This window comes from Geotrypetes seraphini, chromosome 3 (genome assembly GCF_902459505.1).
Source record: "Geotrypetes seraphini chromosome 3, aGeoSer1.1, whole genome shotgun sequence".
NCBI classification, from domain to species: domain Eukaryota; kingdom Metazoa; phylum Chordata; class Amphibia; order Gymnophiona; family Dermophiidae; genus Geotrypetes; species Geotrypetes seraphini.
The window spans coordinates 246255048-246280752 of NC_047086.1; the positions used below are offsets into that span (position 1 = coordinate 246255048).

The 25705-nt window shown below is 43.2% G+C and overlaps 1 protein-coding gene across 11 annotated transcripts in view; it reads right to left on the minus strand.

Annotated features, from left to right (window-relative positions):
* STXBP5 (syntaxin binding protein 5) overlaps positions 1–23142 on the minus strand; it is a 904657-nt gene extending 881515 nt beyond the window's left edge. For 7 of the 11 annotated variants that reach the window (XM_033939597.1, XM_033939595.1, XM_033939594.1 and 4 more), the window contains exons 1-2: positions 22147–23140; positions 20062–20159 (exon numbers count right to left, since the gene is read on the minus strand). In XM_033939597.1, coding sequence (XP_033795488.1) covers positions 20062–20159; positions 22147–22281 — 233 coding nt within the window. In that variant the 5' untranslated portion in view covers positions 22282–23140. Of the gene's footprint in view, positions 1–20061; positions 20160–22146 lie in introns of all 11 variants that reach the window. The other 4 variants (XM_033939588.1, XM_033939587.1, XM_033939586.1 and 1 more) reach the window with 2 other exon arrangements.
* Positions 23143–25705: the final 2563 nt, after the last annotated feature.

The window sequence follows — 25705 nt, forward strand, 5'->3', positions numbered from 1 at the left end:
AGGGAAGTGGGGGGAGAGAAATGCTGCTGCATAGGAGGCAGGGAGAGAGAGACAGACAGATAAATAGAAAGAAAGACAGGCAATAGGAGGAAGGGAGACAGAAAGAAAAGAAGAAAGACACAGGGAGAGACACAGAAAGACAGACAGACAGACAAAGGGGGCCAGGGAGAGAGACAGAAAGAAAGACAGCGGGAGAGAGAGACAGAAATAAGGAAAGACAGACAGACATATATTCTAGCACCCGTTAATGTAACAGGCTAAAATACTAGTGTGTGTATGTACATATAGTGTGTGTATATATACATACACACACACACACACAACAGAGCTTTAACTTAAAGCTCTGTTGTACCTTAAAGCTCTGTTGTACCTATCCCTTAGGCCTCGAGGGCTGCAAACCAGTCTGCTTCCAAGGTATTGCAAATTTAACTCCTCCTCCTCACCCCTGCTCCCAGCACTCTTCTGGTCAACGGGATCCACTCAGTACCAGATGGTCTTGACTCATTCTTCCAAGCACAGTGCCTGCCTCCAGTTCAGGGGAAAGATCTTTTCAGAGGCCAGCACATTACAGCAGTACTGCCAACAAAGACTCGGTTATAATGTTCCAGAAAATAGAACCACTTCAAATGCAAAATGATTTGCCATTCTGTTATATTTTCATAACTCATATAAACTTTGGGGATAGGAGAAAAATGCCCAAAAGTTATTAATAACTCTCAGAAATCTAAGACATCAAATAGAATAGGACAAAAGAATAATCGTATGGGAAACAAATTTCTAGATCTAGAGGCTCTAATGGTAAAAGCCAACTTGGATTTAGTGGTAGTCATCAAGACATGGTCCACACAGAACAATGACTAGGATATAGGTATAATCTATAGATTAAATAGGCAATTCAGGAGGAACAGGATAGGAAAAAAAAGAGTGAAGAGTGGCATTATATATTAAGAATTATATTAAAGTGGGGTAACGAAGCAGCATTATGGGTTAATATGAAAAGAGAGAAAATGTATTTACACTGGAGTGATGTACAGACCTTTCTACACAGTCATAAGAATAGACAGAAATTTTATTTGAACATTCACAAGATAGTTATAATCGGGTATTACTAATAGATTATTTTAATAAGCTGGACATTGATTGTGACTTCCCTGCTGCAGGGCCATCTAGAAGCAAGTGGATCTTGGATTCTCTGTAGGAAGAACTGTTTTAGCAGTTGGTAATGAAACCCACGCAAGATGGAGCTATTCTAGACCTGGTACTTACAAATGGAGAAAATGCTTCTGATGGTGCAGTGCGCAATTATTTGGCATCTAGTGATCACTGAAAGGTGTGGTTCAATATTAAGACATAGGAGGAGAGGGCTTATTTAATACTGAAGGAAGGTTCTAGACTTCAAAAGAACCAATTTTATCAAAATGGGGGAATACCTCAAGGAGGAGTTACTTGGATGAGAACAGCTGAATGAAGTAAAACAGCAGTGAGCAAAATTAAAGGAGCTATTTTAAAGGCGACAAGCCTTTATGTTAGAAAAGTACATAAAAGTAAGAGGAAAAGAATGCCGCTTTAGTTCTCAAATGTAGTAACTTAAAAAGGGGGGAAAAAGGTTAACTTTCATAAATTACAAGACATTGCAGAAAGAGGAAGACAGGCAAAAATACCTAGAAAAGCAATGAGAAGTTAGAAAAGCTGTAAAAAATAAAAAAAGCAAAGATGCAAATGGAAGAAAAGATAGCCAATACATTAAAATCGAGGGAAAAGACACTTTTTAGAAGGAGGTATCAAAATGTCATTATGAGGCTCAAGAGGAGAGAATAAATACGTAGACATTTATCAGTTTTATGCAGATCTTTTTTTCCTTATTTCTATTCTGTGTTCACAGATGAAGGGCCTGGGGTAAGAGCATGAAAAATAAACACAAATGGGAATGTCATGTGTGGTAGACCAGGACAGATTCTCAGAAGACTAGGTTTGTGAGGAGCTAACTAAACTAAAAATAGACAAAGTGATAAGGCCTGATGGGGTACTCAAGGAACTTAGAGAGGTTCTGGAGGAAGGACGAAAATTACTACTGACCCCTCCCAAAGTCTGGCAAGACTTGTACACAGGGAGAGACATAGAATGGCAATCAGCAACACTGGTCAGGAGGTCAGCCAGACCTGTCCCAAAAAGAAGCCAACTCCTGAAAAGAAGTCTGCTCAAAATGGCCTTGGAGGCAGCATACCCAGCCCAAGAACAGTTCTAAAAAGGCTGGCACATACACACCACATAAGCAATAAGAACTTGAATGAGATCAGAAAGGGTGTCAACCCCATAATCTACACTGTCCAGCACTGGCTGGGGACAGATATCCACTTCCGCAGAGGACACCTTGCGCAATCATGCGTGACAAGCACGTGCCAAAAAGGAGGCTGCCACCACCTTGAAACCTGAAGAAGGCACTTCAAAAAAGGTTTTTTAATTATTTATTTTAAGAAAGTATCCACTATGCGATCCCGGGATTCCTTAAACACTACTCCTTTAACACCAGGGAGGTCCATGCGCCGGGTATCCTGCAGAATACACCATAGGAAGCTCAAATCTGCTGAAAAGCAGGAGCCAGCAGAGAAAGCTTAAATATAGCTTGAGAGAGTCAGAAAGAGCAGCTGGGGCATCCTATTGTCTGTAACCAGACCAAGAAGCTGTGGATGGTGGAAAAAAGAAAGATTCTTTTTTTCTTTGCTCTTTCAGAATTCCAGCAGTAAAGGGGGAGAAAATCCTGCATAAAAGGCCTGGTCCTCAACAAAACCCTGCTGACGGATTGGTCCTCAACGAAACCCGAACTCCTAGGGTGACTGGGTGGACTAGTCCCAGCAAGGGAATCAGCCAGATCCAAAATAAAGGCAGAGTCTGGAGATAAAGGTGGCATAATATCCGAATGGCATAATATAATCGAGCTCGAGAGGGCTCCTAAAAAGAGAGTTCTGCCACTGGCACAACTGGGCTAAAGAATCCCCAACACACCTGCCGGCTGCGTCCAACGACCTGGGTCCAAAGAATGCATTTTCCAGAGGAGCCACAAAAAAAATTCCAGTGAAAAGCCATGGCCCTGCTGAGGCACTCTCACCATGCCAAAAGATTCCTCAGACTCGGAATGCAGGCGTTTGGCACCAAACTCCAGAACAGCATCCGGGCGAGAAATTTCCCCAAAATCATGGACCCAGACCGTCTCCCTAGCCATAGGAGATCTGATGGAGGTGAAGCCCAAAACTCCTGCCCCCTCCACCAGCATGCTACAGCACATGGTATACGGTCACAGATCTGGCATCGATCCAGCATAACCAAGGTACACATCTGACAGATTAGGGGCTGTAGAGTTTATCCCAAACTATTTTTAATCAAAACGAGGGGTTTTGAGACAGAAATAAAACTCTGAAAAAAAGAGATCTAATTCAAAATGGCCACCACCAGCGAATTCGCGCCCAAAACGGCAAAAATAAACAAAATACAAAATAGCAATTTGGAGTCTGGGGAGGTGGTGTCCAGAACCATACCCTCAGAAACTGTGAAAAATAGGTTTAAAAGCATTTTAACAAGTCACCCCTGAAATCCCCTTAGGAAATAATGGAGGATTTACTCACAGTTTCAGCAATGCCAGCCTGTTAGCCAGCCAGTCAGCCAGTGATACCTTGGAATCTGAACTTAATCCGTTCCAGAATCCCATTTAAGTTCCAAATTGTTCAAGTTCCAAGACAATTTTTCCCATTTAAAATAATAAAAACTAGATTAATCCGTTCATGAGTCCCGTAAACTCAAATTTTAACAGTAAATACACTTGATTTTAAGGTAAAATATTAACAAATAATAATAATACAGTAAAGTATTTTCCTCACTACTCTACATAAAGGTGAAAATCACACGAGATGCTTTCACTACAGCTTCCGACAATGAACTGAACGACGTATGGGTGGCCCGAGTGCTGGGGAAACATACGCACAAACACACACATACAACGTGCAGGGCATTCACATTCCAAAGCATCATTCGGATTCCATGTCAAAATTTACTAACATTTTTCGTTCAGATTCCAAGTTGTTCGAGTACTGGGGTGTTCGGATTCCTAGGTATCACTGTATTTTTATAGCAGCTGAATGGAGGAAAATGATTTTCTGCCTCAGTTCCAAATGACCAGACTTGAAGATCTTCGGACAGTTAGTCAACTGAACACCGACTGTCACCTCTGCCCCATGGATCCTCTCCACGTGATCCCCGGCAGGAAATGCAGGGGGGGGGGCGCTCCCCCTGAAACCCGGGGGGGGGGGCGCTCTAGACGCATACAGGCTGCATTTAAAACCCCATGACAAGGTTAGCAGGCAAGCAAACGCCCAGGGAAATGGACCCCAAATCCAAAAAGGTGACACACAGTAGGCTGGCTTCACAGATCCATTGAAGTTTCTCAGTGAAGCAGCAGTCTGGCTCCACAGGACTGCGTCCTTTCCTCTGACAGGGGACCACCAGAAAGGGGTCTCAAGGCACCGAAGCCACTGAAAAAGTGAACTTTAAGAAAAAAAATGAAGCAGAGCAATTCAGAAGACTTCTGCACAGATTGCTTACAGAAATTGAAACGGAATCAAACTCTATAAAGGGGAAGAGCCATGTGCTCAGAAAAGTGTGTGGCTTTCTACAACTCCCGGATTGTGGGTTGGGATTGAACACCTAGTGTACTGAATCCAGAAGGTTTAAATAACAGAATAATTTATTACTACAAGGATTCAGGCTGCAGAGCTATGTCAAACAGAGACTGCCTCTGCTCCTTGCAGCTCACAAAAAGTTGAGACAAAGATAAGACAAATCAGCGACTACTAGAAATTAAGCACTGCATGATCATTCTGAAGAAGCATCACAAGTTTTAGATATTAAGCCATCAACACAATTACAAAGCAAGCAATCAACCAATCTGATATCCACATTACAAATACAACATCCTTCTTTTAAGAAAATCCTCGATACTAGCTGAAGCAATCCCTTTACCAGAAACTTGTGGAATAAATTATATCGTCCTTATGGTCCTGAATCTTTACCAGGGTTCCAAAACTGGTAACCAAAACTTCCAGGTGGCTACAAAGCAGAAGCAGCCCCAAATGCTACAAGCCTTCCTCTCCGCCTCCTTGTAGTGCCAACATCTCCTTCCCTCACTACCCCAGAACAGGATTCACTAGAGCAGTGATGCCCAAACCTGATCATGGAGGCACCCCAGCTAGTCGAGTTTTCAGGACATCCATAATGAATATATATCATGCTTTGTTAGCTATGTTTAACATAGAAACATAGAAGATGACGGCAGAAAAGGGCTACAGCCCATCAAGTCTGCCCACTCTGCTTACTCACCCCCTGTCTATGCCCTAATGACCCAATTTTCTTATCTTGACCCTCGTAGGGATCCCACATGGGTATCCCATTTATTCTTAAAGTCTGGCACGCTGTCTGCCTCGATCACCTGCACTGGAAGCTTGTTCCAATGATCAACCACTCTCTCTGTGAAGAAATACTTTCTGGTGTCGCCATGAAATTTTCCACCCCTGAGTTTGAGCGAGTGCCCTCTTGTGGCCGAGGGTCCCTTGAGAAAGAAAATATCATCTTCCACTTCGACATGTCCCGTGAGGTACTTAAATGTTTCGATCATGTTTTGCCATCTTTTCTATGTTATCATGCTATCTTTTACCATACTGTCTGAGAATGCAGCACCATGACTGGAGCTGCAGCCTAGGCATCCTGAGATTGTGGGTGCAGGCCAATGCTGCCCTTTGTGATCCTGGGCATCACCTGCTCCACCATTGCCCCAGGTACAATAGACTGTGAGCCCACAGGGACAGACAGGGAATTATGCTTGAGTACCTGAATAAATTCATGTGAACCATTCTGAGCTCCCCTGTGAGAACGGTATACAAAATTGAATTAATTAAATAAATAAATAAAATACAAGATTTGCATGCACAGCCTTACCAAAAGGTTACTGCCCTGCTCAACCAGTCAAGTCCCATGGAGCCATAGAAGTGTTACAAGCCTAATGACAGATCAAAGCCTTAAGGAAGTATGTAGAACAGACTTTGACCTAAAGGAGGAAGCAGCAACAAAATTAACTCATTGGCTGTTCTAATTTTTGGAACCCTGATGGATGCTAACAAATGGGAATAATGACCCCTTGGCCCCATTATGCCTGCACGAAAGGTCAGCCAGAACACTTATCAGCCTAAGTTCCTCCCTAGCTGTTCAAGATGCTTTTAGTTATCGTCTTTTCTTTTGATTCAGTATATTTGAAATACTTTATATTAGTTGCAACTCTGGATGAGATACTCGGTGCAACTACTCACCTTTTCCTAACTGCCTTAAAAGCAATACATTATTCCTAGATCATCTCCAAAATAAAAGTAAACCATACTTACAAGATTACTCATTCAAGATGCTATATTTCCTCAAAGCTAATGTATAAAATACGTTCTTGCAGAAATAAGATGATATTCTTTCTGAAACTCCCTTCTAAATAAAAATTGAATGCTACTAAAAAGAGGAATTACCGTACATGCTTCTCCTGTTTGTTAAGTCAGCAAAATTTCAGAAACATAAAAACGAAGGTACAGAGAAAAAGTAAATTTAAAGGAATCTGGCAAGCATTATCTATAAAGCCACAGACCCACCCACTTTGCTATCTGGCATCTGTTGATGCCTTCTCCAACCAGCCTCTCAAAGCAAAGGCAGAACTCACTGACAAAACAAGTCAGGCTTCAAGCCTCATACATTTGTTAAAAGGGTTTTTTTTCCTTGATCTGTTTATAAAGCATTTATTTAAGTTTGCAATTTAAAAAAGTTGCATACATTGCAAGGGAGATAAAATAGAATATTTTCTTCATCTCATGAAATCATTCTCCATAATGCTACATCAGTACAGTAAAATCTTGGTTTGCAAGAATAATTCATTCCAGAAACATGCTTGTAATCCAAAGCACTTGTATATCAAAGCAAATTTTCCCTTAAGTAATAATGGAAACTCAGACGATTCGTTTCACAACCCAAAAACTTTAATACAAAATACTGCACTGTATAAAGTAAAAATATATACAAAACAAATTAACCTGCACTTGCAAGACCTCGCTCGTTTAGAACAGCCACTACACTCCACCAGCATTAGAGAGAAGAACATCAGTTCAGTTATGATGCGCATATGCAGTGCATACTTGTATTGCAAGATCTTGCAGCGTCAGAGAGAGAAAAACCATCGGCTCAGTCAGTGGCATACCTAGTGACACCCGGGGCCCATCATTTTTTGACATCCTGCCCATCTGTATGAAAAACATGATTTTTAGTAATAATCCATATGTCACACAAGAGTGTACCTAGGAAAAGGTAGTATCTTACATACTGCAGTGAGCAGTACACCATCAATACACCCATTGTAAAACTAAACAAGCCAGACTAGTACAAATCAATCCTACACAGTCAATCCTAACAGAAAATCATGTCTTTCGAACACACAGAACACAGAAAACACCTTCGCCTAGTATGGAATATGTAATCACAAACTAGCCTCGCCCCCTTTTACAAAACTGTAGTGTGGTTTATTTAGCTATGGAAGTAACAGCTCAGACGCTCATAGAATTCTGAGCATCAGAGCTGTTACCACCACAGCTGGCGCTAAAAAACGCTCTACTGTTTTGTAAAAGGGGGGATAAAATAGAAATACGTAGACAAAGGTTAAATTGAACCACCAAGAAGCTGGACTCTGCATACAATGCAACACCACAGAAACAGTGATATGTCTCCTAAAGCAAAAAATAAATAAATATAATTTTTTTTTCTACCTTTGTCTTCTCTGGTTTCTGTATACCTCATCTTCTTGTTACTCTCTTCCTTCCATCCATTGGCTGCTCTCTCCCTCTGCCCCTTCTATATGGCATCTTCTCTCCTTCTATGCCACTTCCAGAAACTGTATGCCTCCCCCTTCCATCTCTCCCTTCACCCCCATTGATCTGGCATCTCTCTCCTCTCCTTCCCTTCCCTCTCCTCTGCAATCCCTTTCCCTTTTTTCCCTCATTTTCCTTTTCAATTTAGTTTCAGCGTCTAGATTACCTTCTTACTACCCTGTCATCAATTTCCTTTTTCACTGTCTACCTACAGCTTGCCACCTCTTTCCCTCATCCCCTCCAGTATTTCACTAACTCAATCCTCTTCCCCCCCATCATGTGCCCTCCTTTTATTTATCCCCTCCTTCCATCAGGTGTCCTCTTTCTCTACCCCTTCCATCCAGTACCTTCTCCTCTCTCTGTCCACTTCCATCCAGCGTCTGCTCCCCTCTTTCACTCCTCCCTATTACCTTCCTGCATCTGCTCCCTTATCTCTCTCCTCCGCACTTCCATACAGCATAGACTCCTCCTCTACCCTCCCCACTACCATCCAGCATAGGCTCCCCCTCTACCCTCTTCACTAACATCCAATGTCTGCCCTTTCTTTCTCCATCCACCCCTCTTCAATCAGCATCTACCCCTTGTCTATCCCTTCCCCCCACTTCCATCAGCATCTGCCCCGTTTCTTTCACTCCAATCCAATTCCATCCAGTGTCCTTCCCCTTTATGTTTCTCTCCCCTTTCCTTGCACAACAATTCCATCAGCACCACCCTTCCTACTACCCTGCCCCCTTTCTCTCCCTCCACCACCCTTCCATACCAGCAGTCCTGCTCCTTTCTCTCCCTTCATGCAGCAAGGTCCCACGATGACTGCAGCTGCCGGTTCACCCCCTCCAACATACTTCTTCTGGAGCAGAGTCGGCAGCCGCGCTGAGGTGCAGGAAGGTCCGCGATGACTACATCTGCCAGCTCTGCTCTGGAAGAAGTACGTGACGTCGGAGGGGGTGGACCAGCAGACACAGGGAGTTGCAGCAAGGTCCCAAGATGACTGCGTTTGCCAGGTCCAACCCCTCCAATGTAACTTGCTTCTTCCAGAGCAGAGCCAGCAGACGTAGTCCTCGTGGGACCTTCTTGCACCTCAGCTCTGCTGCCGACTGTTCCAGAGCAAGTACATCAGAGGGGGTGGACAGGCAGCCACGCTGAGGTGCAGGTCCCATTGCTCAGTAGGGTGGGAGGTTCTGGTCCCAGACCCGGACGGCTGTGCACCCTCCTAAGGTGTGCACCTGGGGCAGTCCACCCCCCACCCCTTGGTATGCCACTGGGCTCAGTTGTGATGATGTGACGCACATATACTGTATGTACTCATATTGCAAGACTTCGCTCATTTAGAACAGTCCACAGCGTCATAGAGAGAAGAACCATCGGCTCAGTTGTCATGCACGTATACTGTACGTACTCATATTGCTAATCAAGTTAAAATTTAATAAAATGTTTTGCTCATCTTGCAAAACACTTGCATACCAAGTTACTCATAATCCAAGGTTTTACTGTATTTGAGAATCACCAGAATTTTGCATCTGAATGTGACTACTCTGCTGTTTCCAACACTGTTTTCACTCACACATAATGAAAGCTTTCTGTCCTTAGCAAATGCTAGCCAACAATTAGGCGGCATCCACAAATAATGACTGTACTCTAGTGAAAAGACAGATATCCCAGGAAGCCTATTTCATCTTTCCATGCAGTAACTGAGTCCTTTGGCTTGGTAAGCTCGGCAGACAGAAAAGTGCAAGTCACAGAGTGTCAACAGAGGCAGCTAGGTCTCATTCTGACACAGCGACTGGTTTTCAATCAGGAGCATTTTAATGAAACTTCTCCACTCCATCAGAAATTAGTCTCCTGGTGAAAATGTATGGCAAAAGCCAACCCTTCCAAATCAAGCCCTCTGAATTTTGCATTCATCCACCACAAATGTGCATGGAAATAGCAAAACCAAACCATTAACACAAATTGTTATTATTGCAGATGTGCACACATGAGAAAGTGGCCCAGATGCTAAATGTTCTAGTGATAGAATATCAGAACAATATAAAATAAAGGTACATATCACTGACAGAAAATCCATTCTGCCAGGTGAATCTCATGCCATGCCAAGTAAGCCAGTGCCACTGCAAAAATTTGAGGTGCATACCAAAATATTCACAGAGATCAGAGTGAAAACAGTTAAATTCAAAACTCTTTGCCCACCTGTCACACACAGAGTTACCAAACTGCCACCCACGGTTGTGAATTAAACGCAGAAAACTACCACAATCATGCATGAGAAAGAAACAGTTTCTGCTCCGTTTCACGTGTGTCCTGCTCATCCGTAAGTTCTGGCTTGACCACGCTTTCTAGAACAGAGTGGCAGTGACAGGCACCCCTCTCCAGCCGAAATCATATTCAGTCCTGCTTGCAAGCCCCCTTCTCTATCAGCTGCCAAGACTGGGTTCACAAGCACATGCAGCAAATCACCTCAATTTCCGTGCAACAGAGAATATTTCAATGACACAAAAAACGGTGTTTGTTTTCTTAAAAACATGAAAGCTGAGCCAGTGTAGTAAGTTTACAATACAAGAGTCACCTACTAACCCATAGGAAAAGCTAGGGTCCCTGGTAATAAATCATGGAAGGAAAAACAATGGGAGACAGAAAGGGCTTGTAGCTCCACTTATAGCATAATGAACTTAAATGGCTTAAAATTGCCCTTACATTGGACAGGTGGTAGTTTCATTTAACATTAATTTGGTCTCATCAATAATTATTTAGCAGTCTTTTAACCTCTTTCTTGCAGCATTCCCTTCTTCCACCTCACAAAGAGCGCTCTCTAGGGACCATCTTGCTGAGCTGATAGAATTTCCCGTTTCTCTCCCATGTAAATTGTCAACCAAGTGCTGCAATGGCTCTTTGGGGCCAGAAAGAAGCTCCTACTAGTCATGGAAGCTTTAACCAGTCATAGAAGGCCTACAATTTAAGGGGCTTGTCTATACTTTAAGTCCACACACAAAAAAACAAAAAACATTTGGGAGATCTACTTTAAAGCAATAGCCTATGAAACGTTTTGCATGCTATTTCAGTGGAACACCTAAGTAAACAGTTCAAAATGCAAGGCAGAATTGAGGATAAACCTCAGGTCCCACTTCTTCATATATTAGGAAATGAGCAACCTTTATACATCAAGGACTGCATGAATGTCAATACTGTTCCTAGTGGGCCACAACATTACATAAAGACAGGAACCAGAAATGCACAGAACTCTATAGACCTTTAAAAAAATGAAAACTCTGTGGAGTGGCAATTCTGAATACAGTATTTTAAATTGCCAAAACTCTTGTTAATTAATTTTCTCTGTCTACTTCCCATGTCTCATAGGCTGCATAAAATTTAACAGTGGGTCGCAAACAGTCTGCAGACTGAAAGGTTGCCCACCCTTGTCATATACGAAGCAATAACCATCAAATCACAGGATAGGCCTTATCCAAGTATTTTCATCACACTCTTACAACTTTGACTAAGAATGGCCTGCGATGATTTAATTGAGCAGCACTTTCATTTAAAGAGCAGCCTCCTGCAACCACTTAAGGATTAACATAGTCTCATTTCAAACACACTGGAAATGAATTCATGAACTATAAAAGGCCATATTCTTTACTGACAAAAACTGTACAGTGAATTCAAACAGCCTCTATTTACAGTCAATAAAATGTACAATACATTTGTTCACACACAGCAGCAAAAAAAAAAAAAAAAAAAAAATTAAAAACGACAAACTCAAACTAAAAGCGAAAACAAAACACACTGACTGCCACCTCCATATTTTATTCTCAAAGAATTTATTCAGTATATGATTTAGAAACATAAGGGTACATGACATACTGAATCAAGTCCAGCATCCTGTGTCTAACAGTGGCCAATGGAAGATTTGTCTCTTATCTTTGCTAATCTTTCTTGTAAACAGGAATAATCAGTTGACTTGACCATCAGGTATTTACCTTCTTTTACTGCAAAGTTGGTAGAGAGCCTAATTTACATATTCTTTGCTCCTCCTCCTCTCAGTCTGGGCTGGGCTGGATTTCTTCAGTCTGTATCAAAGCAGTTAGTGAGCCCTAGAGTGGGTACAAAAAGAGAGGGAAGCGGAGATTCTCCCAGAGACAACATAAGTATGTTCTATTCAACAAAAACAGCATTAATTAAAACATGCTGCAATGCATAACGAGGTATAACGACGTGAAACGAAACTTGTGTTCAACTCGCATCAACAATTCAAAAGATACTCAAATTTGCAAATTTGTTTACACTATTGTAATAAATTTATTTTCCTCCCTGATAGTAAGGGACAGTGGAAGGAATCAAGACATTTGATCCTCCAGACATGTCCGAGATGTCATAGAAAGTTAACGAACTGAGAGGGTGGGCATCAAGACTGATATTCCTTTTTACAAAAAAGAAGATTATCAAAACAACCTACTCTTCCATTCCAGTGCAACATGAATATCAGTCTTGACCAGTGGGACATACCAAAGCAGTCCCCAATGTCTAGAGAGGGACAAGTGAGCCTGCTGCCAGCACTGCAGAACCAAACTCTGCATCCCTTCTGGCTGCTACATCCACCCTGTAAAACTTGGTAAAAATATGGAGGCGAGGCCACGTGGTTGTCCTACAGATTTCTTCAGGTGAGACAGCTCTAGCCTCTACCCAAGACAACACCACCCCTCTAATAGAACTCCCGATATAGGCCGAAGAAATTTCCAGACAAATCTATCTTGAAATGTTCATCTTTGATGTCATCCATCCCTGTCATGCTACACCCAGGAGTACAAAGAGATGATCCGACAGACAAAAATTGTTTGTCTTCTCTAAATAGCGAAGAACTGTTCAGATGTCCAGGCATTTCAGGATCTTGCCTTCCTTCTTTACTCTGGAGGACAAAAAAGGCCAGGAGACGCACTTCCTGGTTTATATGAAAACTAGAAACCATCTTTGGTAAGAAGGAAGATACCGCTCAGAGCGAGACACCAGTCTCCAAAATCTTGAAAAAGGGTTCCCTGCATGACAGAGCCTGCAATTCTGATACCCTTCTGGCCATAGTCACGGCCACTAAAAACATGGTCTTGACTTAAGTCCATGAGTGAGGCTTCGACCAAGGACTCATATGGAGCCCAAGTTAGTGCCCACAGGACGAGATTAAGATTCCATGACAGAAAAGGCTAGTGCACAGGAGGGCAAAGACGCAATGCTCCCTTTAAAAACCTGGACACATCTGGTTGAAAAACCAAGGTTTTCTGTTTGGTCTGCCCCTTTAAAAACAGGAAAGACCTTGAGTGAACCCACTGTAAAGCCTTTATCAAGCCATTCCTGAAGAAAGACTAAGACCATGGCAATTGGAGGTTTTGATTGAATCTGTGCGTCTCTGACTGCACCAGCTTTAGAAACACTTCCAAGCCTTCATATTGTCTGCCAAAGTGGACTGCTTCTAAGAAGCAGGGCTGCTTTGTCCGGCTTTCCCACAGGAGAATTTACAAAGAGATCCTGAAGGGGCCAAAAGAATTCTAGCTTGTATCCCTCCCAAATGATGGCCACCACCCAGCAGTCTGAAGAGATCCATATCCACACATGCAAAAATTCTGTCAGCCTCTCCCCCACCCTCCAAGGGCTGCCTAGAGCCACAAAAATTTCCTCAACTGGAATCTCATGGGGCCCGTGGTCTGATGTCCAGTAAGGACTTTGACTTACAATCTGACACACTGGCTACCAGATCGTGGAGACCCTTGCCAAAGAGCAATTGCACTTTAAAGGGGAGTTTGCACAACGTTGCCTTATAGGTTGAATCTCCTGCTCATTGCCTGATCCAAAGCATTCTGCAGACAAAGATGGTGTATACAAAGACCTTACTCAAGACCCTATAAAGGTCATACAGCGCATCCGCTATGTAATCAACTGCTGCCAGAAGGAACTGGGGGTCACTGCTGTTTTCTGGGTCATCTGCCTAGCTGAGTTCTGGATGGTATGCTCAGGTGACAAATGATGCCGCTGCTGCTGCTTTTAAGCCTAGCGCCTTGGCCCCAAATTGTCTCTTTATGACAAAGTCCAGTCTGTGGTCCTGGGAGTCCTTCAGAACCACTCCACCTTCACTGGAAAGGGAGGTATGTTTGGTAGCTTGCGCCACTAGGGAATCCATCTTTGGTGTATTAAACAGCTGCTGGAACGCAGCAATCATCAGGCAGAGTGTCAGACTTGGCTACCCTCAGGGGCCTTCCAGTGATCAGTTATCATTCTAGTAACATCTGGATACGAGGGAATGCATGTCACCTGCGTTTTTGTGCTGCTCATGAGCAAGCTCTGTGTAGTAGAGGTCTGGGGTTCTTCCAGCTTTCATTCTTGAAGGGAGCCTGCACAGCAGATAATTTGAACAGCCTGTGCACCTTTGAGTCTTTTCCAAGGTCCAGGACTGCTATCTGATCGTGGTCTAGCCCTTCAAACTGAGATGCTGACTCTCTAAGCACAGAGGACCCCAACTGAGAAAGCAGAGGCATGGACTCTGAATCATCTTCGTCCAAATACTGTGCTGCCTAAGTTCCCAACACTTAAGCATGGCTTTGACTAGGGGACCCTGCACCCTTCATTGGGTGAAACCCAGGTACCACTCTCACTGTGACCCATGAGGGGACAGGTCTGCTTCTGTAGCTTAAAAAAAGCTTAATACCTCATATCATGAATTCAGGAGTGAAGCACTGCCCAGGCTGCCCGGAAGGACTTGGCAGGACCTCCCTTGATGCCTTCTGGGATTTGTCCACCGGCATGCAGCTGCGCTTTGTCAGGGACACGAGCTCCCCATTTTCCGGCTTCAGTTGAAATTTCGGGCCTAGGAAATGTTCCATATGGGCTCCAATTTCCCCAGAGGTATGAGAAAGGGTGAAGCCCGAAGCTCCCATCCCACCCTCATGTGCCACACCGCAGGTGGAACAATGACCCCCCTCGAACAGGCATCCGCTGCAAATCTGGCATGAATCCAAAGGATCTCCACCTAAGGAGTCCATCTATGTATTTTTTTCATAAGAATAGCCTTACTGGGTCAGACCAATGGTCCATCTAGCCCAGTAGCCTATCCAGGTCTCTAGTACCTGACAAAATCCCAAAAAGAAGCAGATGGAGGCTTTTAAAATCAAATAGGAAAATCCAAGATGGCAACCACGATAGTGATTTTAGCACCTAAAACTGCCCATGGAGGCAAAAATTAAACACAAAAAAATTCAGGTGAGTTTTTGGAGGTGGGGGTCCCTGTCCCTAGCCTCATAACCTTTAAAATTACTTTAAAGGACTCCATCCCCCATTTTCCCACAGGTTGTAACAGCCTTACTCACTGTGCCATAATGAATGCTGCTCATAGAGAACCTCTAGTCAGAAAATTTCTGCCTCACACAAATCCAACAAAGGGAAAACAACTTGTTCCTTCGGACTGCCATCCAGTCTCCCCGGACCCTCAGACCCCCATCGGAGCTCGCATGATGTTGTGGGGAGAAGAATGCAGTCAGCCCTGATCCTGGTACAAATCCGCCATGAAAGCCAAACAGCCTGTGCTCAAGCCCACTGCAAACAAAACCTGGGACGAGCCTGTTCCCAAAGGAATGGACCCTCACACTCCAGACTGTTAATGCAGGTTGGCCACACAGGAATCGTGCAAAGCATGTGCCTGTGGGCTACAGACCTCTGCTCCGAGAGTCTGTATCTTCTCGCAGCTAGAGATGTTTCAGAGGAAACAAGAGCCTCTGCAACACCAAAAGCCTCGCTTAAGAGAGAAAAACCCACAAAACAAAGAAATTAAATGCGAGCAGAACAGAGAAGCTCCTACAACTTTGTTGTAGAAAGTAAGACTGTGGAAATCCAGCTCAACCCAGAGGAGGAGCAGATGTAAATTAGGCTCTCTACAGACTTTGCAGTAAAACAGGATAAATACCTGCTGGTCATGACTGATATTCCTGTTGCACTAGAATTCAGGACACAAATATCTGGCAGGATCCACTGTTTATTCCAACGGAATGCAGAGGGTTTCTCAAGTATACATGGCTAATCACTTATGGACTTTTGCTATCTGTGCTATCTTGAAGAAAACGTATCTACAAACTCCATAGCTTAACTGTGCACTAACTGAAAAAATACTTCCTGTTATATTGTTTTATACATGATACCCCCCATACACATGATTCTATATGCGATTTAGCTTTGAATAGCGTTTCATCATCTTCAAATTCAATCATTTCACTCCCTTTCCCAGATCATTTATAAAGTGTTGTTAAAGTACAACTGATCCATGGGGTACTCTTTTTATCTTTCTTCACTGAGAAATCTGACCATCTAATCCAGTGTTTCCCGAGTCAATTCTGGAGTACTCCTTTGCCAGTCAGGTTTTCAGAATATTCACTGAATATGCATGAAGGAGATATGCATACAATGGAGGCGGTGTATGGGGTGGGGAGTGGCCTAGTGGTTAGAGCTGCTGTCTCAGCACCCTGAGATTGCGAGTTCAATCCCAGCCCCCTCCTTGTGACTCTGGGCAAGTTACTTAACATATGAACATAAGAAGTTGCCTCCACCGGGATCAGACCAGAGGTCCATCGCGCCCAGCGGTCCACACCCGCGGCGGTCCATCAGGTCCATGACCTGTCAAGTGTTCCCTGCCTCATCCTAAAAAAACCTATCACTACTTCTATCCGTATCCCTCAATCCCCTTATCCTTCAGGAATTTATCCAAACCTTCTTTGAATCCCTGTAGTGTCTTCTGCCCTATCTCAACCTCCGGGAGTGTGTTCCACGTGTCCACCACTCTCTGGGTGAAGAAGAACTTCCTGGCATTGGTTCTAAACCTATCCCCTTTCAGTTTCTCCGAGTGCCTCAGGTACCACAGGTACCACAGTTAGATTTTAAGCCTGCCGGGACACATTAGGAAAATATGTAAGAGTATCTGATTACTATTCAATGTACTGTAAACCACAGGGAGAATCTCTTCATGAAAAAAGGCAGTTAATAAAATAAGTCTTACCCATTATTTAATGTACATATAATGAAAACCTAACTAGCAAGAGGGTACTCCAGGACCAACTTGGGAAGTACTAATGTAATCCAAACTATTTTCCTATATTTCGGCCAGATTCCAGTCCCCAATAAGGCATTGCTTCCTATCCCACAACTTTTTATTTTTCTCAGGAGTTTCTCATGAGGGACTTTGTCAAATGCCTTCAAATATCCTTTCAGTTAAATAATTACCTAGCCCTGTTTACAAAGTACTTTTTCTCACAGCCACAAAATGTGAGAAAGCTCTAATACAGAGAGACCCCTCTCAATATGTTTTATTAGAATAGATTAAACCATGCTTTAAAAGTTTGCAATTTTTAGCAAAAATGCAGATGCACAACTATAATTAGCAAATGTTACAAGTAAATTCATACAGAAATGAGTCTTTCCATAACTCCAAAAGACAGAACTAGTAGCACACATGACATGCTGTATGTGAAATTCATCAGTCTCTCTTTACTAACCAATATACTACCATTCAACTAAGGAAATAAACTGTTTACAGAAAAGCTTACACGTTTTGTTGTTGGGGGGGCTGTTTTTTGTGAGAACTAACTTCTAGCTCAGGCTTGTCCAAAGTTCAAACCTTAAGGGAAGCAAGCAGACCAGGTTTTCAGGATATCCCTAATGAATATGCAAAAGAGAGATCTGCATAAAATGGATGTACACTTCTCCCTCCGGATTCGCAGAGCCGGACCGTGAATGGTGAAATACCACGAATATCTTCTGGTCCGGCTCTGACCCACCCCCACCTCCCTCCTGCCTTCCCCCCGGCATCCCATGAGTTCCCGTAGTCTCTCGAGACTACGACGGAACTCCCCACAGCCATTTCCTATTGGTGATCTACACGGGGCAGGAATGTAGGAAGATTGCTCCTGCCCCGAAAGCCCACTAGACCACCAGGTAAGGCCGGGACGCCGGGGGGAAGGCTAAACTGTGGGGGGGTTTTTCTTTTTTCCCCTCCCCAAAAAATCGTGAATATGTGAAATTGCAATTGCCGAAACCACGAATGGGGAGGGGGAAGTGTAGTGGGCATGCAAATCTTAGCCATGCATATTCATTAGGGATATCTTGAAAACTTGGTCTGCTTGCTGCCCTTAAGACTGAACTTGGACAAGCTGTTCTAGCTTATAAAGGCCAACTACCACAAACAAAGCATGCAATACAAAAATATTAAATAGTCTGAGAGTAACATTTCACCTGCAATTCAGAAGTTGCAGGCTTTCAGTTTAGCTTTGCACCACTTTTCACATTAAATAATGTAAGATAACTAAAGTACATGATTGAGAAAAAAAAAAAAAAGATAGCTCCATTTGAAAATAGTTCTTTGGGGCTTAACTCACTGCAAAGGTAATAAATTGGACAGGGACACTGACAAGAATCAGAACTTCACAGTAGAGAATGACACGGGTCGGGGATATATTTGTCCCTATCTCCGCAGGAACTCAATTTTCCCATCCCATTCCATGAGTTTTGTCCCTGTCCCATTCCTGTAAGCTCTGCCTTAACCGCACAAGCCTCGAACACTTATGATTTTAAAGTGTTTGAGGCTTGTGCAGATGAGGACAGAGCTTGCAGGAATGGGGCAGAGACAGGAAAAAAACTCACCAGGACGGGAAAATGAGTTCCCACGGGGACGAGGAAAAATTTGTCCCTGTGTCATTCTCTACTTCACAGCACTAAATATACAAAGCTGGGACTTAAACTCTGGAATTAGACCCTCTATGACAGTGGTTCCCAAACCTGTCCTGGGGGACCCCCAGTCAGTCAGGTTTTCAAGATGTCCCTAATGAATATGCATGAGAGAGATTTGCATACCTGTCACTTCCATTATATGCAAATCTCTCTCATGCATATTCATTAGGGATATCTTGAAAACCTGACTGGCTGGGGGTCCCCCAGGACAGGTTTGGGAACCACTGCTCTATGAGAATCCATGTCAGCAGTTTCCCTTATTTTAAAATATGACGAAAATACAAAAACCTTTTCAAAAAATCATGATATTAATAAACCTGTAATTACCAAATGTCTCTATAGAAATCTTAGCATTTGTGTCACTCTACTTAGAGCAAGGAACATATAGCTGTTGAGAAGTCGATATACAGTACTACAAGCAATATGCTAGAGCAGTGTTTTTCAACCTTTTTACACCTATGGACTGGCAGAAATAAAAGAATTATTCTGTGGACCGGTGGTTAAAGAACACGGGGCTAAGTTGTGGTCCAGACCCCTCCCATCTCTACCCAATCTCCACCCCAGACCCCGCCCCCATAATAGTACTAATTGCTCCTTGCATATCCCGTGCCTCATCTGGAAGCCTTCCCTCTGACGTTGCAACATCAGAGAGAAGGCTTCCAGTTCAGGCGCAGGATGCCCTTAGGAGCCACTGTCCGTGGCTTTGTGCACTGAATCAGTTAGGAAGAGGGAGCTGGCTCAAAGACAACGTTGCATCGATCGCACCGTGGACCGGAGGTTGAAGAACACTGTTTTGGGCCTGATGCACGTGCTGGCCCTGTGGACCGGCAGGAAATTTCTGTGGACCGGCACTGGTCCATGGACCGGTGGTTGAAGAACACTGTGCTAGAGCACTGAATTACTACAGCCCATTGAATATCTATGCAAACTCTATGCAAAAGATCATGTTAAGAACACAGAAACATTTCTGAAATGCACTTCCCCCCCCCCTATATTTTAATGTCCTTGTCAGTAAAGGTGAACCTTTCGTGGGTTTTAAAACAAAGTAGTAACCGCAATCTTTCTCAAGATGAGACACTTTTTAGCTTGCAAGTTTGAACATAAAATACATTCATGATTGCCCTATTTTGCCATGTTCAATTGAAGTCAAATCTGAAATGAAGCCAATAATTCACACTCTGAAGCTTTTCAAGAACAGTGATCAGTGTCAAGACGACCAGCCTCCTTCGCCCCAATGTCAGCAGCCTAGTACTGCTGCTGTTGCTGCAGAAACCCCTCTACCCTTCCATACCTGACCTTCATCTGAGCGGCTCCAATGTGTGAAGTCAGATAAGGACACAGTTCAGCCCAATGCTGATTTAGATCTATAAGGAAAGGATACAACCTCAAAGCTCCAGTCTGGGTCCCAACTGCTAGGATCTTCTGCACAGGATCAAATGCCAATGCTGAAGGCTGATAGGGAAATCCATGGCGGACAGTCTAAACACACCGTGGTAACCCAAAGAGGAAGACAATAAAAATAAAACATAAGAAAGACTGCATTAGCATCTGATTTAAGCATTCTATTTACAGATCACAATTACCTTCATTCTGCCTCATATCAACACAGCCGGGTGAACAATTCCATTGAAAAAATGGAAATTTACACAAGTGCAATAAAAACCATAAGCGTACCAATAAAATAAGTGAATTAAATCTTCCAGATAAGTTGCTGTATACATGCATGTGTGATTTCTAACCCATTTAACCAGGATAATCCTTGAACCCCAATAACTCCCCTTGAACAGATAGCATTTTGCAAATTAGGAGTAATGCATTTACAGCAAGAATCTATATATCCTCTAAAAAAAATTATTAATCATCTTCATTGACACTTCCTGCTTGAATTTACATTTGGACCATGTATCTTTTTTAGCCTTCACCCTCCCCCTCCTCTTCATACTTTGGGTAGCAAGCAAAATGAAGTTCATATTTTACACATATCTAGTAAATAGATAGAAATATTCACATTACTGTAAACTCTGTATAAAATCACACACCCGCAGCAATGGGAGTACACTGCTATTATTAAATACTGTAATGCATTTGACCTCCTTCCTACAAAATACAATAAAGCCACTTTCTCAAGTTCCTCATGCAGACTTGGCCTCTGGTCTGCTATTAAAAAAAAAACACCAAAAAACAACAACAACTAATCAAAGAGAATCCACATCAGAGTTGGGTATGTTAAAAAGCCCTGGCTGTTAGTGGTGTGTGTGATCTGTAGCTTTACAGACAGTGAGAGGAGGAGTTCATAAACACCACTAGAACACACAAGCGCTGGGCCTAATGTCTACAAGCTGCCACGGTACAATTACAGCTCCAGCATGCTGGCAGCTGACCAGAGAAAGGAGGTGCGGGCATGGTTACGTTGCAGATAAATATAAACCCTACCAAAAACTAAATGGGGGGAAATCGGTCTTCATTTTTTATTTTTTTTTTAAACATGGCTCCTTATCCTAGTTCGTATAAGGGAAGGTGGGTTTTGCTCAATAAATTTAACTGCAAGTATTGATGAAAGAGCACACACCCACAGGGAAGTCCGGGAGAAAAAAAAAAAAAGAACCAGTTAGGCCACAGGTGTTTGTATTTGCAAGGGGGAAGGGTTACGCAAAAATTGAAATTAACGTCGAGATTAGCTTCTTTCTTCAGCTGGTGCACGAATGAACCGCAGCATCTGTTTTCAGTGTTAAAGATATTGCTGCTCCCATCAAGCGCCACCAATTAGCAGGAAGCAGAAAATCCAATCTAGGTCTTGAACTTAATGCTCAGATTGGATCCCGGCTTTCAGCGCGCTCCCTCGATTCCAGCTTGAGAAATACACCTTTCCCCCGGCTGCCACCAGCCAGGGCTGTCATTTCTACCCAAACGGAGAGGCAATCAATTCCGTACTTCCATTAACCATTGCGTTCACAATAGGCAGGCCGGTGCACACACTGGAAATCTTTAGGAGCCCCTAAGCTGGAAAGGGCAAAGAAACTCTCGCATCTCAAATGGTTTGAGATGAAAAAAAATAAAGGCGGTAGTGGGAGGAAGGTTAAAAAGCCACCATCCCAAGGCAAATAACAAACAATCCCATCCCGGGTAGGCAGGAAAGTAAAGTGGCCCGAAACAGATGCACCATCTCTCTTCTTTTTTTTTTTTTTTTATAAATCTTTATTGATTTTTAAACTTTGACAATGCAATACAATTATCTGAACATAAATATTTCATAAAACGCGTTATTAAACATACAATTTATGCTTATTACAGTCCTTGCACAATCGGATGCACCATCTCTATTCTATCATAGTGCAACCATCTGCACTAGGAAAGAGCCTAGCAGCCATCGGGTGAGAAGAGTGGGAAAGGGGGGATGATGGTGGCAGCAGCGATAGCTGGTACGGGCGACAAGTTACCTAAGAGAATGACAAGACCACTACTTCACCTTGCAGAGCTGGAAGTGCTCGGACTGGAGGGTCTCCTGGATGTCCGTCTCCCTGTTGGTAGGCTGCGAGGAAGCCGAGGCTGACGAGGATGAGACGGCTGTCAGGCCGTCCAGCACCTTCTTAAATTTCTTCATGGTCTCCCGTTTTCCCTTTCCTCCACCACCTTCTCCTTCCCCTCCTCCTGATCCCCCCCCCTATCCCCCTAATATTTACTTTCCCCTCCTATCCCTGATTTTTTTTTTTTTTGTGATACTATTGTTATTATATTCTGTTGTATATACAGAAACATAGAGCAGACACAGAGCTATAAAACCCGAATCCCGCAGCGTATGGAGAGGGGGGGGGGACGTTTCTGAATTTTTATCGCGTTGCACAAACGAGAAAACCGCTCACACGTTTCTAGGGAAGATGGGGGGGGGAAACTACCCACTGTATATAATACAAACCAACCCCGAAACGGAAGCGAACATAATAACAATCGTAAAATTAAAAAAAAAACAGCGTAAACGATCCTAGAGCAAGATGCTGCACTCCCTCACTTCCTGCCCCAGGACCTGGCTCCCGAGTGACAGCGCCTCTGCCCCTCTTGCAGCCTTCCACGCCCGGAGCTCACATGCCGCGATCAGCGACTGCAGCTCCCGCCCCGCTGCCTGCAGGACGCACCGGAGCAAGGAAGAGCCGTGGAGGCGGCGGGCGCACCCTCGCTAGCCCGGAAGGAAGCAGACGAGGAGCAGCCCCCGAACGCCCTGCGACGATGATGAGGATGATTATTGCTCCTAGGGTTATTACAGTTATCCTATTATTGGTCTACTGTTAGCGGTGGCACCAGCCCCGGCCATGCTCGCTCCCTTCCTGTTCCCTAGCGCCGGCTCGGGGAGGGGGCGGGAGGAAAGGCTGCGGGTGAAGGGGGGTGTGTACGCCGAGTCCCGCGCGCCGGCGCGTGTCATTCGACGGTCCCTCCCCCTTCTTCGGCTCCCCGTTGACAAGCGAACTACAGGGGGGCGGGGAGGAAACAACAGGGAGGTGGGCGGGACCAAAATAAAATAAACAAATAAATACACCTCATACTGGCAACTCATTTTTATAAAGAGAGGTAGAGCTACGGAGCATGCGCTGGAATGCGCGCCGGCACCCGGATGTTGCCGCTGCTACACTCCTCGGAGACGCGGCGGGAGCGCGGATGTAGGAAGTTCTGTAGCTGTTTGAGATGATGTCATTAGAAAAAAAAGATTATTTATTTATGTTCGTATGTATTTGGAGAGATTGCATTTAAATGTGTAGACCGGCTTTTGCTATTTTCATGCTAATCCCCCTCATCTGAGGTTCCGGCGCGGTGGAGACTGGCGTAGATTTTCTCTTTTAGTTGCTACCGAGACTTCATCTGTAGTCGATGTATGTGTCTGGGTTATTTCGGAATATGATAAAAATTGTTGGTTATTATGACTGGTTGGTTCTCCTTTTTTACGCAGAAAGGCCAGTTTTGATAATGTATTGAATTTGACAGAGGGTGTATTGGAAGGAGCTCCTGGACATTACTACATGAGTACTGCTTGCCTCACCCATTGAAGCAGACTTTGTATGAACTTTAGTACAGTATAGTATTGGACATGTAAGTTATTACTTAGTACCCAATAAATGCATAGTTTCTCATCAGTTTAAATGCTATACCTTAGCGGGGACCGTGCACATTTTATTCCAAGATACAGATTTGCTTAGCAACAGAGGAGCCAAATTTTCAAAAAATTTTGAGGGTGCTAAACCCAATGGAAATTTCCTTTCCATGGATACAGTCAAGGAGTTTCTTCAGTATTGGGGATGTTACAGCACCCATAGAGCTGGTACTTATTAGGCAGTATCTTCATTTTGTCCTTATTAATAGTCTGTATTTACAATTAGGGCTTTGATGATGCAAAGAAGACATAAAAGAAGCTGTTTTTTCTTTTGAAAACCAACCCATTCCTCCCCTTTTTTTAAATTGGAGTTCTTCATTAATACTCTATTCCCACAACAGTCCCCAAGAAATCAGAGTGAGTTATTGTTATGGACTATCTACTACCCAAATTATATAGAGATATAGAAAAAGGTAATTATCACAAAAGAGAAGCAAAAAAAAAAAAAGCCTACTCCTGTTTTAATGCACCTGCACTGGATCACAGTAGTTCTTATTCTCAGATTCCTGAAGCAGTCCTAGCAAAACAAGGGGCCCTTGTCAAGTTTAAGTTTGAGCTCCAACTACAACTGGGAACCTAACTCTCTTTGATGCTGAGATACTAGATGCTATTCATCCATCTGGCTCCAACCTGGAACCCTGTCTGCTGCGCCTCCTAGGGGTAGTGAAAGATGCCTTTGTGGACTTCATCCCTCCTCTCATCAACACCTCTCTACAATCAGGCATAGTGCCTGCAAACTGGAAGTCAGCGGTAATCAGACCGATCTTTTAAAAAAATGCTCGATACCAACATGCCTGGCAACTTTAGACCTGTCCCCCAACCTACATTACATGGATTAAAAACTGGTTGGCAGATAGGAAGCAGAGAGTGGGGGTAAATGGACAATACTCAAACTGGAAAAGCAACATGAGTGAAGTGTCGCAGGGTTCAGTGTTCAGGCCTGTGCTTTTCAACATATTTATAAACGACCTAGAACTTGGCACGACGAGTGAGGTGATTAAATTCACAGATGAGTAGTGAAGACACAGAAGGATTGCAAAGACCTACAGATTTGCTTGCACTGACTTCTTAGTATGCAAATTTTTCTCATGCATATTCATTGCGGATATACAGAAAACCTGTCCTGCCAGTAGATCTCAAGGACTGGACTTGGGCAGCCCTGATTTATATTATGTTTATTGGCATTAGACCCCCTAGTATGTATGGAGTTAGGATACCATCTTGAATCATAAACTTGTACTGTAATTATGTCAACTTGTAACCTGTTAACTGTATATTATGTATGTTTAACCTGTAAATCCATTCTGAGCTCTTTGGGGTAAATGGGATAACAAGTGAATTAAATAAATAAATATTTGACATCTCAATGTCAATGGGATTTGTCTGAGAGTACAAAAACTCTTTTTAGCTAAAGAACAAATTTGTTCAGAAAAAGACAATTCATAATCAGTAGTAATCCCTAAATAACAAAAGTTGGTACCTGTTGGGATAGGTTTTCCTACAAAAGATGGTATTAAATTCAGTGGTTCTCAACCTGTAATCTAACAGGCTTTCATTTTATCTAGATTTAGTATCAGGCCATGATCAGCCAACCATGCAGCACTAGATTTTAAACTTGTCTGTAAAGGAACAAAATCAGGGGTAGTAGGAGAAATCTTAAAACTCATACAATATCAGCATAACAAAAAATAATTGTACACCTAAATTCTTATCTATAAATATATCAGCATTATTTTAGAAAAAGTGACAAATATGGAGCTTAAACAGGTCATATTGTGTAGCTGGGATAAAAGAAAGTCCCTTTTTCAAAACCTGTCTGTTAAGCAGTTAACATAATAGCAGGGCTGGTGTCAGACATGCTGGGGCCCAGTACAGAAATTTATGAGGG